The sequence below is a fragment of the Octodon degus genome, unplaced genomic scaffold (genome assembly GCF_000260255.1).
Source record: "Octodon degus isolate 3935 unplaced genomic scaffold, OctDeg1.0 scaffold00080, whole genome shotgun sequence".
Taxonomy (NCBI): Eukaryota; Metazoa; Chordata; class Mammalia; order Rodentia; family Octodontidae; genus Octodon; species Octodon degus.
In genome coordinates, this window is record NW_004524656.1 from 3,444,864 (window position 1) to 3,460,447 (window position 15,584).

Sequence of the window (15,584 nt, forward strand, 5' to 3'; positions counted from 1 at the left end):
ATATCTATATTATAATATGTATATTATACTTATTATTTATGTTATATCTATGATAGAAAAGAAGATGAAAAAAACCTGGTGACCTAAGGTTTGACCTTAACAAAGAAAATAATAATAAAGATACCGAGTCAACAAAAGAGAGACAATAAATAAAATGAGAGTCAACATCAGGTTCTTTGATAAGATCAGTAATACTGACAAATCTGAAACTGAAAAGAAAATAAAACATGCAAATCTTCAGTATCAGGAATGCAATTCTCACCCAAGCTCCTACAAACATTAAGGAAGTAGAGAAGCCGGAAGTGATGGAGCATGCCTGCTACCTCAGCACTCTGAGAGGAGGAGGCAGGAAGGCCTCAAGCATGAGCCCTAGGCCTAAAGACTTCCCTGGTAAATTACACAAGAAGAAACTAACACCAATCTGAATATAAACTTTGTCAGAAAATAGAGAACGATCATTAATCTCTTGTTTCATGACTGTGTTAGTTGATATATTGTGTCAACTTGGCTGAATCAGCTGCTGCAGATCTCAGCATGGGGGCCTAGCTCAGCAGGTGGGCAGGGCCCAGGAATTGAGAAAGGCAGGAAGCTGCCCTGCCTGGTTTCCTGCCGTCCTGCCCTGCTCCCATGGAGAAGGCTCAGTCTTTGGAGGAGCTTGATCTTGGCAGCCGGGCCACTTTGGAGGAGTTCGGAGCGCTGGTCTTCACAGTCAGCGCAGAGCAGAAGGAAGAGAGAGGCTTGATGGACGCCGCTGCAGCTGCTGCTCCTCCTCTGCTCTTCATTGTTCTCTGCCGCATGAACTGCTGTTGTTTGCCTTGGAGTAAGCGGAATATGGACTGAACCCTCCAGTAACTGTGAGCTAAATAAACCTTTCCTTCCTTCATTTTGAGTGTCGGGTATTTGTCCCAGCAACAAGTAAAAAGTAACTAAGACAATGACCCTACCCAAATCCTAATGACCTTGATAAAGACATTACAAAAAAAAAAGAAAATTATAGACCTATCTCTCTCACAAAACAATCTAAAACCCTTAATAAATTTTAGTAAATCCGACCTAGCCACTTATAAAAAGGCATATCATGAACAAGTAGAGTTTATCACAGTAATTGAAGGTTGGTTTAACTTCCGAGAATCCAGATGTGCTACACACCTGGACTCCTAGCACTCTATGAGACTGAGGCAGACAGATCCCATGTTTGAACCTAGCCTGAACTTACAGTCATCCTGATATATGCCAGAAGCCAGGCATAAGAGGCATATACTATGAGTCTACTCCTATAAAACTCTAAAGCTGTACAGTTTAGTGCACTTCCATGTACCTTAATAAACTTAAAATCATCTAAGAAAGGAGTTCTGAGAGTCAGAATTTGCACAACTAATTAGCAGACACGGGCACATCAGCGGCATGGTCATCAGTGTTGCAAGTGGCCTTCTATCCAGGCAGTCTCACTTCCTCCTCCCCTATCTCCAAGCCTGTGCCATGCCCCAGCTGTGCCTCCACGACCTCAGATGTTCCTTCCCAGACACTCGCAACCTTTGGCTTCTCTCGCCAGCTCCCCAAACAAGGTCCCGGTGCACCGGCTGCTGCCAGGCAGGCAGTGAGCATGCTGGGGAGGGGGCACTGACAGCTGCACCAGCAACAGCCAGCCGACACCACTTCACCAGAGGAGAACAGGACACAGCTTTCTACCCAGAAGGAAATCATTTGCAGATGTTCAAATCCCAGATTACACCACTAGCAGAAGGTAGAAACAAACCGCAGGCCGATTCGCAGAGAAGAGAACTCCACCCCCACCCAAAAGCGAAGCGCAGCTCTGCAGACTAGGAAAGCAGCTGCTTCACTGATCCCAGGAGGAGGACAGAGTGGGCCAGAAAATTCCAAACTGCTTAAACTTTTTGACTCTTCTTGCCTTATCTAACTCCTTTACCTGAATATGTTATGTTCTCCCCCATTATGTGTATGGTATACACACACACACACACACACACACACACACACACACACGCACGCACGCACACACAGTCTCTGAGTCTCACACCTCTCATATGGAGAGATGTAAGCCCTGTCACTCATGAGATAAGATGTGTAGCAGGCTCTGTAGCTGCAGAGAACCAAACAAATGCTGGGGATTGAGACTGCTTTACAAAGTACAGACCTAAATATGCAGATGTGCGCACCACATCCCTGGAAAGGAGCACCACGAGGACGAAGGCCATGTCCAGTGCCTCCTGAGACCTCCATACCACATCTGACATTCTGCCCAGCAACTTCCCACCCAGTGCCCCGCTGAGCGTTAAGCAATGGGTCCCCAGCATCCTTGGGGTCACCGCTAAAAGTAACCCCTGCAGGATGCGAACCGATGCACCTTCAGCTATATAAATTAAGATAGTCTACTGATAAGCAGCTCTCCAAGTCCGGGAATTCGCCAATGTCCAAGGCTGAATGAACATCTCAAGGCCGGAGAAGTCACTGCGCCTTCTGCATAGATAGGCCCAACTGGCGCTCAAGGGTGGAAACCAGTTACAGAGCTGGACAGCAGAGCAGCATGCTTCCACAGCACTGAGTGGGAAGATAGAGCCCTTGCGGTAGGCCTCAAGCTTCAACAGCTTGCAGACAAAGAGGAAAAATAACCACTTTCAGACCCAGTGCCACTACAGCTCCATTACATCCACTGACATACTCGCCAACTGTTTATGCAGCGTTTGCTATATGCCAAGTACTGGTAGGCCCCGAGGTTACAAATGTAAGCAAAACAAGCATGGGCTTTGCCCTCATGGGGGAGCATACGCATGACAATCTGGTCAAATTCACAGTTATTTTTTAAAAAGCAAAAAGGTCTGGTTTTGTTTAAAGCAACATTTTGGCAGAATCACATCCACACTATAAGGTATAAATACAAATCAGGACAGCTGGCTTTCACCTGTGGCTTTGGGTCCCTCATTGTATTATAGCCCTCCCGAGCATCACAGGCCTCCACCAGGAACCCGTGTGTCCCTGACACACTGGGCCACAATGCACACTCTCACAGACAAGCTGCAAGGGGTAGGGGGCTGACCTCTCGCCACCTGGCTCCCGCACTGCTAGAGATGTACACGTTGGTCTTGCTTGCCAGGTTTTTTCCCACTGAGCCTAAAATGAAAGTAGAAGGGTTATTTTTCATGTCAAGACTATGTCAGAGAATCACCTTGTCCAACCAGAAATTCTGAATAGTATCTGGCAACTAAGAGTGTCCTAAAACCACAAAGAGTGGTCGCTGCCAGAAATGTGTGCGAGCATGCTTTAGCTGGCTACACAGGAGACCACCGAAGCCCCCCTGAGGCAAAGGCTGAGTGCACTTACCTGTGGCAATGATGAGCCCAGGGGCTGACTCCTTGGACAAGATGGGCATCCTCCGCAGCTGGAGGTTGAGCAGCTGACTCAGACGCTGGGCCAGGTGCAGGGAACAGCCCTGGGAAAGCTACCCAAAGCAAAGGCCAGACAACATCAGCATGCACCCCAATGTACAGGTCTCCTCAATTCCAGCATCCTGCGTGAGGACCTCATAGTTTGACCCAGAACAAGGAGGCCTGGCCCAGAGAAAACCAGACTCTCAGCCTAGCTGTCTCCACACTGTACTAACCAGATGGAGTGGATCATCTGAACCCCGTAAGTGTCTATCACTGAAGAGAAGAGGAAAAATATCTTTAAAACTCCTAGGACTCTGAAGGAATAACAATTATAAATCAATGTCAACTCAAGCAGATAGAAAAGGGTCCCCTCACCCCAACACCCAGATATCCTCTCCAGGGACTTAAAGCTAAAGAGAAATGAAATGATGTCATGATATTTTCTAAATCAGTAGACATGTGTACCCAATACAATTCCAGCAATTCTGTCAGAAGATATGAACACCACAGCAGTCACATTAAATGTTTAAAGGAGTGTTCTACATTTTACACAAACATGTGGTGGTATGGAGCAAGGGGCCAAGTTATTTAAGCTGACCTCCAATTAGTTACATCTAGATTTTAACAGTTCTCTGCAAATCACCAGGATAGCACTTTTTGGTTGTTGCAAGGTCTCACTATGCAGCTAGGACTCATGGGGATCCCCCTGTTTTCAGCCTCCCCAGCACTACTACACCTGGACTGTGGCTGGCTCAGCCTGCCCTGGTGTCAGGGCTGGCACATCATGCAGTGTCGGGGATTGAACCGTGGTCCCTCCATTTGCCTAAGCTTGCCAGGCACTTTAGTCCACTGATCTATCTCACCAGCCCAGAGGCTAGCATTTTGATACATGCTAACCTGATACATGCTCACGTCTGATTCTCTCAACCAGAAAGTGGTAGCTCAAGGTCATTAAGACTCACCCAGAATTCTCACAGAATGTTTGCATGTCTTTGTGGCAAAGATTAAAAACCAGAACAAGGTCGGATTTACTTTATAGCAAATATCTACCTTGCTAGCTTCCTGGTTTGGCTAATGAAAATTGGAAAAAATTAGACTGAATCTCAAAGAACTTTTTACTTGCCCCCTCTCCTCTTTTCATTCATGCTTATTGGCCCAGAAGTCTGTTCATGAAGGCATTTCTGTATCTTCGGTCAGATTTTAGCCATCCCTATAAATTCTTTTCAGTTTGTTATACTTTGAAGCTGAACTGTTTCCTAAGGACTATGTGCTAAAACCTTGGTTGACAGGCTATGGTACAAATAGGTAGTAGAACCTAGTGTAAAGAAGTCATAGCATTGGGATGTGTCCTTGAAGGGGTCAGGGGGACTCCACCCCTTCTGTTTTCTCTGCTTCCCAGCTGCCATGATGTCAGCAGCTTTGCTCCTCTCAGTACTCTTCAACCATGATACTGTTTTGTCACAGGCCCAAAGGGGGCCAAGCAACCATGAGCCAAAATAAATTCCTATACCTTATAAATCAATCTTTCTTTGGTATTTTGTCCCACTGATGGGAATCTAACACACCACCTAAATTCAAAAGTACAAAGTAAAGGCTTATTAATTATCCTGCAGTTCACGAACTGATCAGTCCAGGAAATAAAAGACTAAACCATATGATTAATTGTATTTAACCAAGCTCTGACTCCCATGGCAGGCTAACAAAAGGCCCATCTACAGCAGGGTCAAGCTAAACTGCTGAGGTCATAAGATACTGTTGGAAGGCAGGCTAAGTAGCTGGATTTAGTTACGTCTTTCTTTAGCCTGGTGATTTCCAAAATTAGAATCAATGCGGTAAACCTGTTACCAAAGGAGCATGAAAAGTCAAGAGGTACCTTCTTGGGCAAGAATCTCCAAAAGAATTTTCCCAAATGCCCCAGGTAAAGAATACAGAAAGGTCACTATCACTGATAAATTCAAAAATCCTAAAGACCAATTGCCTAACTAAATGTTACAGGTTAGTTACTAAAATGTTACAGTTTCTCCCCAAATGAGAACGGCTTATTTTCTGAGTTTCTTCTGTTCACATCCTAGACTTCTTACACAAAATAGGAACAAAGTAAGGCCCAGAAAGCGAAAGGCACCATCCATAAGCTATTTAGAGTTCCGGGAGTACTTAAAGGACCAATCATACATTTTGATAATCTTAGTATTTTTAGATAGGCCTATCTGCAGGAAGACCTACAATCCTGAGTTACATTCAGAGAAGAATTTCGAAACTAGTGCCACAGAAATACCAACTGATACAAAAGATTCCCAAATAATACAGACTTGAAACACAACTAGTGCTTCAGTAATGCTTTATAGCGGAACAAATGGCAACATATGTTCTTTACATTGATACGGCCAACCGACTTATCACATATACATGACCTAATAACTTAGCATGTTTGAAACAACAGTATATATCAACCAGAATTTTAAATAATCACAATTACTGTTTGTGATAATAGGATGTAACTTTGGAATTGGATAGGATGCTACCACCCTCATTTGCTAGTCCACCCTCATACTTTCATTTTTTCCCCCTATTGCAGCAACTTCTGAAAGATTCAACTTCCTAAAAATACAGTGTCTTCAGATCTGAACAACTAATTTGAAGACAACAATATACAATATAGCAACCACTGCTGAATCCTATCATCTTGTTTAGTAAAATTCTATGTGTTTTATTATTTTGTTATTCTCCTTAAAAAAATAAAAATAGTAAAAATAAAGACATAATGTCTTCAAAAGAAAAACAGCATGACCTGATGTGGAAACTGTGAACTAATTCACGCTAGCTACTTTGAACATTCACATGAGCTAACAGATGTTTAGTATCGTGGCAGTTCCTTCAAAACTTTAAAATATGGGGCTGGGAGAGTAGCTTATGGTAAAACATATGCTTGGCATGTACAAGGCCCTGGGTTCATTCCCAGGCATTAAAACAGCCCATGTGTTTACATATCCCATTGCTGCCCTGTGAGTTCACTACTGCACTATACAATGCCTCAGTGCACAGTCTGGGGCCAGCAAAGGTGGGAATACAGATCCACATTTGTTTTACATGATATTATGAGAGGACTATGTGACCTCCCATGTTCCTAGGAAGTATTAGCCATAGGAAACCCCTGCAGATCAAAGCTCCTTTCCTTGTATTAGAAAGCCAAACAAGATTGAAGCATCCATACCTCACAATTGATTTTCTCTCCATATTCTGTGAAAGCTGGAGCTTGGATAAATTCCCAAGTTCCTCCCTTGTCAAAGGTGATGACCGATCTCATGTTCTCCTCATTCATGGAACCATTGATCAGAGTAGCAATGTAGACCCCTTGTAACCCTTCAACACGATGGAAGTCTGCAAACGGCTCATTTGCAAAATACCTGCAGTATGAGAAAACAAACAGCTGTGAGCCTCAACATGATAATTTCCTTGGCTTTTTACAGAGATCATATATAACATAAAATTTAACCATTTTGAAGTACAAATTTCAGGGAAGCGTTTATTCCATTGAGCCATCTCCTGGCCTCCTGAAGTACAAATTTCAGTAGCAGTGAGCACACTCACAATGATGCACAACCACCATCTCCTCTAGTGTTAGAACTTTCCTACCACTGGCACTCGCTGTACATTTGTCCTTCCTTTCCTGGGCCTTAGAAAACACTGATCTTCTTTCTACTGCTATGGGTGTGCTGAGTCTGACTATTTCATATAAATGGAATCACATAATACGTGGTCTTGTATATCCGGTTGCTTCACTTAAATTATTTTCAAGGTTCACCCATCTTGTAGCATACAGTATACTTTGTCCCTTTTTATGGATAAATAATCTGCTCTTTAAAACAGTGATTTTCTTTTAACTTTGAAGGCCAAGACGCTTTCCTGATGAGTAACTCTTAACCAGGGGTTTAGAATGATAAAGTTATGTGCAAAAGTTGACAGAGCGTCACAACTCTTTCTTCACCATGGAAGTTGACCTAACTCTTCCTGTGAGCCTTGACAAAGAGGAAATATCACACTGGACTCGCAGTACACAAATAACAATGCTGAGGCCTAAAATTCAACTCAATCTGTAGAAAAATATAGCACAGGATTACAATTACTACACAAGTACTTACACCCTAATTATCAAACACCTTCATCATACAGATGTCCACAGAAGCCCCGCAACATGAAGACTGCTTCCCAAAGACGCAATCCATAGAGCAAGGATAGCTCTAGAAAGCCTGAGCTTGTATTTTGGAACAGGGAAGCAGAGAACAAGACCTGCAGCTGTAGCTGCTACACTGGCCTACTGTGCTTTCACTGGAAAAGAGTTTGTACTAAAACGGTACAAACATTACAAATATAACAAATTTCTGGGAAATAGTAACCATGGTTCCCACATGGCTCTTAAAATTGGAGCTCTGCCCTTTATTTCCGGGGTTCTGAGCCACTGGCCTACACAGTGAAGCAGAGAATTGCTTTTTTCCATCAGAAGCCATACAAATCTCCTGAGCCGGCTGATTGCTCTGCCACCTCAGACAGGGAGACACACAACAACCTCTGAGGCAGAAAACAGGAAATAAGCAGCCGCGCCAACAAAGCCACTTGGGAATGACAGACTGAGCAAAATCCTAAATAAAACGCCAGAATTGAGTCCAAATTCTCTGGCATCAGATTCTTTAGGTCTCTCTTAGTTATTTTTTAGGTGTTGCCAGAGGAAGTATCTGAGGGTCTCTCGCCTGCCTGCTGTCTATTTACCTCAACATGCCTGCCTTTTTGTTATCACAAGATCTGCCATTCTGAGGTTTATCAGCTTCTTCCCCACATCTGAGAGGCCTGAGTTTCTCCTGGTTAGATAAGCCCTATTTTTTCAGTTGGTCATACTCCTGGAGTTTTATCCTTTACTTCTAAACCAAAGACTCTTCTTGTACCTCACAATCTGCCTACATTACTCTCCTCTCATCCTTTTACTTCCTCCCTTGACTGGTCTCCTTCCCTCAGTATACTTTAAGAATCCCCTTTCTTCCCTCTTATCCTCAGCAGAGCACTTCTTTTTTTCCCAGAGTGCCCTGGGCCAAGATTTGCCAGGTAGTTTACCAAGTTCCCCTTCAGCCGTACTGAGTACAAATCTAGTCACCGGCAGCCATTCCCACCCACAGAGCCCGTGTTCCTCTGTAAGATGCCCTCATGGGCTTGACATGTCCTCAGTTCATCGGCGCCTCAAAAATGTCCCACATCTAGCGTCAACATTTCATGAGATTCCTATGCACACATCTCACAAATTCCTGGGTAATCCCTATTAAGAGTTCTTCCTCCATTTCTCTAAGAAAATTAGAACCAGTTCCTCCAGCTCATTTCAAAGACCACAGAAGTTGGTTTAAACTAGACTGCTCACGTCATCTAATTCACGCTTATCCCGTTTCATCTGGCTGAGCCTGAGAGACAGATGACAAAAGATCATTCCTTTGAGTACAACCAAACCCCTGCAGTCTGAGATAAAAATCTGAGAGTCAGAAAACTGTGCAGGATGCTGGTCTGTTTGTATGACTCTATTTTCAATTCCTTAACCGGACTGCATACTCAGGCAGAGTGAGAGGAAACGTCATCACCTAACAGGCTGTGCATATGTGTGTAGTGGGCCTGTGGTCACTAGCTGGGGTCACTGCTTCCTAGGGAACCTCTCTCCCCACCTTCTGGCTCTTCCACTGCCCTCCCATAAGGTATTCATCTAAGTACCCGGCAAATGAAGAAGATGAAGAAAATGTTGGTAATCTGTGACTTATCTACTCCATAGCCAGAGGCTCTAGACAGTAGGAAAAAGAGTTAGTGAAAGACCCAGAGTATAATGGTTCATGGATTTTAATTATAAAATGTAAAGATAATAGTATTCCCTTATAAAAATGAATGAGGTACTGATATACACTGCATGCATATGAGTCATGCAAATATTATGCTAAATGAAAGAAACAGAAAGACACAGAAACTTGCATATTATTGCATAATTCCATTTACATAAAACAGCCAAGGAAGGAAAATGTACAAAGTCAAACACTAAACTGATGGCCAATCGGGTGTGGTGGCCCACACCAGAGGAGGCTGAGGTGGGAGGACTACAGGGAGCTTCAAGGTGAGCCTGAATTACAAAGAGAGACTCTGTTTCAAAGAAAGAAAAGATAATAAAAGAAATTAAATTGCTAGCTGCCTGTGGGGTGGGGGGAGGGGACAGTGGGGGAAAAAAACCTGTTTAATGAGTATGAGATTTTCTTTTGGAGAAAACATTCTGGAATTGATAAAGGTGGTTGTTACAGCTTATATTCAAATGTTCCCCCAAAGAGCCTCATAGGCTCAAAGCTAAGGCTCTTGGAAGGTAGCTGAACCATCAGGCAATACAACAGCTGACTTGCTACTGGGCAGTGGAGCGTGGGTGGCAGAGGCAGGGTGCTAGGGGCCGACCTGGAAGTGATTGTTTCCCTTGCAGCTCGGCCCTTTGATCTCTGCCTCCTGGCTACAGTGACACCAGCCCCTTTTTTCTGCCCAGGTCCTCTGCCACACTGCTTCTGTGTTTAAGCCAGCCAACCACTGACTGAAACTTCTGAACTCTGAGGCAGAACAAAACTCTGCTCCTTTAATGGAGCTAAAGTCAGCTACTGACTCCAAGCAGTGAAAAAGTGACTGCGACAGCGGTGCTTTGTGCAACTTGGTCACAGTCCTGAACACCACTGAATGGTTTGCTTTAAAATAGCTAAGCTGATGTTATGTGAATTTCACCTCAACAAGTTATGTTTTAAAAAACAATAAAAAGACACGGGAACCAACCTGAAGAAGCTAGGTGAAACCAAATCAGAACAAACCAGAATAACCTGAATAACAAGATGAACCATGACAGGAATGGCTTACAACATATTAAATAAAAATAACCCATGAGTCTATATTAGGAAGAGGGAAAAAAAAAATGGATGAAAAACAGCAGTACCTTCGAAGGAGAAGAAACAGGAAGGAGAAACACACTACTGGAGACTAGGTAACTCTAATAAGTGCAATGATATCTAATAGCTCCATCTAATAAATCCATAACCAAATTCATATCTCTCCCCTGGACACATTCCTCTCCTAGCTGTCCTGAGGTAACCCGGTGGGGGTTCCCTGGCTACCTTATCCCATGCATTGTCGAGTCCTTCAGCAAATCTACTGGCTCTAGTTTGAAAATCTATTTAGAATCAAAACACTTTGGTAATCTCCACTGATCAAATCTTCCTATTCTAACCTTGCCTCTCCTTCAGTCGATTTTCCATGGAGCACTGAGAGTAATGTCTATAAAAAGATGAGACACGTAGCTGTTCACTCGGAATTATTTATAATACTTATTTTATTTACTTATTTTTGGCGGAACCAGGGATTGAACTCAGGCCCTTGTGTTTGCCAGGCAAGCGCTTATTCTACTGAGCCATCTCCCGGGCCCTACTTATAATACTTATAGCCACTGATGTTTTCTGTACTTTTTCCTTATGTGATGCAATTTGTTTCTGTTTTTGTTTTTTGGGTGTTTTTTTTTTTTTTTTTTTTGTATTTTAGGGAAGGGTCTACAGGGTGTTCAGGGTCTCACTACTAGATTGGACTCCTAGTGATCTGCCTGTTTACAGTCTCCCAAGAGCTGGGATTACAGGCACATGACCGCCACGCCCAATCTCAATTGCCAGTCTCAGTGCTCCTTGGGGGCGGGGCCAGCATGGCAGGCCCAAGGATCCAACCCCTGGCCCCTGCGCATGGTTGCAGGTGCTTTAATCCATTGAGTTATTTGGCCGGTCCTATGTGATGCAATTTGTAAACAGAAAAAAAATCAAGAAGATAGGTCAAATGGTATCTATTTCACTCATTTAAAAAGTACAGTAATTTCTTTTCCTGCCCTTGGCAGCCCTACACCACCAGAGTCCTGTTCTCTGCAGTTCTGTTACCTCCTCCTCTCTGCTCTCCAGGGGCTGGGAGCACCACGCCTCTGCCCTGCTCCACAGGCACAACCCAGCAGGCCCAGCTCTGTCACTGTGCTTGCTGGCCCTCTGCCTGCAGGGTTCTCCCCATGGTGTCTCCTTTCCTGGCTGGCATTCTCCTTCCCATAACTCAGAAACCTGCTTAAACATACCTTCCTGGAACTACCGATATAAGCTCACACCCTCGTAATTTGCGCCATCCTTGTCTGGCTTTATGTTTCTGCCCAGTGGATCACACATTGGTCTGGCCTCTGTTTCCCTCCAGTTAGAACACAAGCTCCACAGAGCAGGAGCTTTGATGTCTCACTGCCAACTACACAACCTGGTTGCTAAATCTAGAATCCTACTGAGCACAGAGCAGCAACACGCAGTGGACAGAATGGACGCATGACCAGCACGGGGAAGGGTGTGAGCAGCTGGCACATGTCCTCTGACCTGCTGAGTGTGGCTGCAGACAGGACCTCACCCCAGACCAGAGAGTGTCACACAGACTACCCTTTCCAACAGCAGAAAATGAACCTGCCAGTCACACTGAGTCATCGGATGACAATTCCAACTTATAGCACTCAAAGGATCTTAGAAACCTGCTCATCCCTGCTGAACCCCGACTCCTACTCAGCCCTTTGACAGCTATGCTGCTCAGAGAACACGCTTGGCTGGGACTACAAAACTGCTCCACGCACTTCATTTACAGATAAAGGATCCATGGTGCCTGTGCCTGGCCTACAAAACAAGGTCTTGCAATTATCCTTTTTTTTTTTTTTTTTTTTTTTTTTTTGCGGAACCGGGGATTGAACTCAGGTCCTTGCACTTGCCAGGGAAGCACTTATTCCACTGAGCCATCTCCCCGGCCCCTGCAATTATCTTTTACAAAGGGAGAGATGTTGGCAATTAACCCACATCACTTGGAGGCGAGACTCCACGGCCACATGTGCCAGCTCTCTGTCTCCCTAGCTTGATATTTTCCAAGTGCCATTTCTCATTGGCTCAGAGACCACAGAAACCAGATAACTGAATGGAGCAGCCCAAGGGAGTGGTTAACAGAGCATTTGCGACCCTGAATGTCATCTAGAACAGCGGCTTTAGCCTTGGCTGCACATAAGGATCACCTGGGGAGGTTTTGAAACTCTTCAAATCTAAGCTTTGCCTCAAACTAATTTAACTGAAATCTCTGGGCACACGAGTCAGGTATCATGGCTCTAAAAGCCCCCAGGGCAGTCCCCGTGTGCAGTAGATATCAGAAAACATGTGCTATGGTGTAAATATGAAGTTTCCAGCTGGGACGCACTTCATGAGGCCCTGGGTTGAATGCCCAGCAATGCCAAAAAACTGATCCCCAAAAGCCTCCTGTATTGAGAGCCTGATTCTCAACGCAACAGTGTCACAGGTGACTGGATGGTGAGGGAACGGCCCGCATCAGTGGCTCAATGCATTGAGGAGAGCGCAGCAGAGGAAGGCCTTGGTTGGAGGGAGTAAGTCACTGGGGACATGGCTTCCTCTCGTGTCATATCGCAGTTGCTATCAGGTAAGCAGTTTCACTTCACCACACCTTTCTCCCTTGCTGCTCCACCCCAGCTCAGGTCCACAGGAACAGAATCAGTACAATCAGCCGACTCGCTGAAGTCTCTGAAACCACCAGTCAAAAAACAACGCATCCTGGCCAGGGATATAGCTCAATGATATAGCCCTTCTCAGGCAAGCTTGAGGTCATGGAGTTCAATGCCTGGTACTAAAACCAAACCATCTTCCTTTAAGTTGACTTTCCCAGGAATTTTCTCACAATAGCAGCAAATTAATGAACACAGAAAAAACTGAACTAGAAGTGTCTGGTGGCCATGTTGATCTAAGGAGGCTGGGGAGGGGCCCACAAGCTCCTTACCTCACTAGTGTGTCACTGCCGGCACCTCCCGGGCTGTAATACAGCACGTTCTCCAAGGACAGAGAGAACTTCAGCCCCTCTGCCTCTGAGATATATAAATTGGTGCGATTGTTACTGTGACTGACACATACAAAGACCTGGTCCTCCGAGGCATCTGCGATGTAATATTCCTGTGGAATCAAAATTCAAGAATACGTAAGTCAAAAAATGATTATGCCTCATAGATTTATTCTGCAAATATTAAAGCAATGACTTCCAAATGTCCCTGTGACACAAGTGAGCAAAAGCCCACAGAAAAGTCCCCAACTTTGACAAACAAGCTTGGATGACTTCCCATTCAGAGAACCTGAGGCTGCTCTACAGCTGGGCCAGAGCCTTTACAGGGCACACACACAAAAAAACTGGAATCCAAACTTCAAAAAAGACCTATAAACCTCTCTTTGAGTATTAATACCTTCCTCTTTGACTCAATGAGCTTTTCTTTAGTACAAAATATAATACAGATTACTGTGTATTTCATTTCCTTTTCTTTCCCTTAAAGTGACTTAAAGGAAGGCAGAACCTACAGAAAGGGGAAAGAACTGATAGGACTGTTTTCCATCACACTCCCCTCTGAGCCACTAACTGTCCACCAAATACCTGTGAAGTCCAAGGTCCTCCATGGGACCTCCTCGCACAGTCACTTCCCTGATATTCTTTCCCTACACTGCTCTTTCCTATCAGTCTCTGAGTTATAACGCTGCATGTTTAAGATCTGACTTTGGTGTATTCCTCTGCTCCATTCTTGGTCTCTCCAATCTGTTTCTCAAAGGTAGGTGTCTCCAAATCTGTCCCCTTTTGGAGCCCAGCTACCTGCAAGCAGTACAGCCGATACTCAATAAGTATGTGCTTAGTCACACGCTTCCTACCACTTCAGCCCTGTCATGTGAGGCACTGACTCATACTATCCCTCTGCCAGTCTTATTCCACTTCAAACAATGAAATAGGCAATAACAGACAACATGCCCAAAGCACTAATGGCTCTTCCTAGAGCCTTCTCTGGAAAAGGACTTCAAGGACCCTTTCTAAAATATCCACCCCAACACAACAGCACCCATCCCATTCCCCAATCTTTGAGGGGGTCAGTAAGATTTCTTCCCAACCTCTAGCAGACCTCACTTACATTAATAGGATGTCTTGTGACAAACTGGGCTGCCCGCATGGGCTTTCGGCCAAAGGAGACCCAGAGCTGGACAGAAGACTGCTGGTGATTGCCCAGCAGATGCTGCCAAGGAGAAAGAAAAAAAAGAATTGTGTCAAATGACAGCTGTGCAACACAACTGCAGAAGGAAACGAGTTACACCTCTTTTTTTTTAATGGTAATAAATTGAAGGTAAACTTTATTTTTTCTTTTTGCAAGCATTTATTGAGCATCTTTTATCTTTTTTTCCCCATAATTTTATTGAGAAACAAATAGCAATGAGACAGTTTCAAACCAAATTGGTAGGACAGTTTCAATAATTAACACATTGCATACATTCTTCCTAGTGGTTAATTGCTATACAAGATGCGGACTTGATATCCTATTTACAAACACCATTAGAGCAAATCCCTCTATTCATTAAGAGAATGTAACTATATAACTATCCTAACCACTTTGAATACACAGATACAAAATGGACATTCATCTGTATCTCCTTTTACTGTTTACTTCTGTTATTTGAATATTATAGGTGTGTTAACTCAGCAAAATATTCTAAGAGAGTCCAGTAGTCCATAACAGTATTGGGTCTTCCGCTAGACTGGCAATGTCAGAAATTGTTGACCTGAGTCCCCTACAGCTCAATATAACAGCATGGCTTTACTTCTTATACTCATTTTTATACTCTTCTGACAAGTTACACCTCTTAATTCCACTGGAAACACAAAATAGAGACAATGGCTACAAATTCATACTTTTGCAATGACCATCCTCACTGGGCAGCCTGGGCTGGGCTGTTTTGTGCTGGATGGCTGGTCTGCCATAGATACTAGACATTAGATAGGAAGGACAAAGGTAGGATGGGAGAACCTGGGCTTGTGCGGGGCACTGGACACACCAGTGCCTAGGAAGGACGAGAACAGATGAGAGAGTTGTGGGACACGGCTGAGGAGAGGGAGGGCAGATCCCACAGCCCCCCAACTAGTCCAGATGAGATCAGTCACTGGGAAAACATGGCTTTCTACACATATTTTTTCTTTTTTTAAGTCATAAGGCTTAAGGGACTTCTCAGTGATACTACTTCCTACTCTCTGAGTAAAATCCCTTGCTGGAATAAATATGCTTTGATAGAGCAGAATATCTAACAT

At 44.1% G+C, this 15,584-nt stretch overlaps 1 protein-coding gene across 1 annotated transcript in view; it reads right to left on the minus strand.

Moving 5' to 3' along the window:
* Positions 1-15,584, minus strand: part of Sorl1 (sortilin related receptor 1) — a 161,632-nt gene that overhangs the window by 88,539 nt on the left and 57,509 nt on the right. The window contains exons 7-11 of the mRNA XM_023721085.1: positions 14,419-14,520; positions 13,257-13,426; positions 6,598-6,790; positions 3,340-3,457; positions 3,056-3,129 (exon numbers count right to left, since the gene is read on the minus strand). Coding sequence (XP_023576853.1) covers positions 3,056-3,129; positions 3,340-3,457; positions 6,598-6,790; positions 13,257-13,426; positions 14,419-14,520 — 657 coding nt within the window. The remainder of the gene's footprint in view (positions 1-3,055; positions 3,130-3,339; positions 3,458-6,597; positions 6,791-13,256; positions 13,427-14,418; positions 14,521-15,584) is intronic.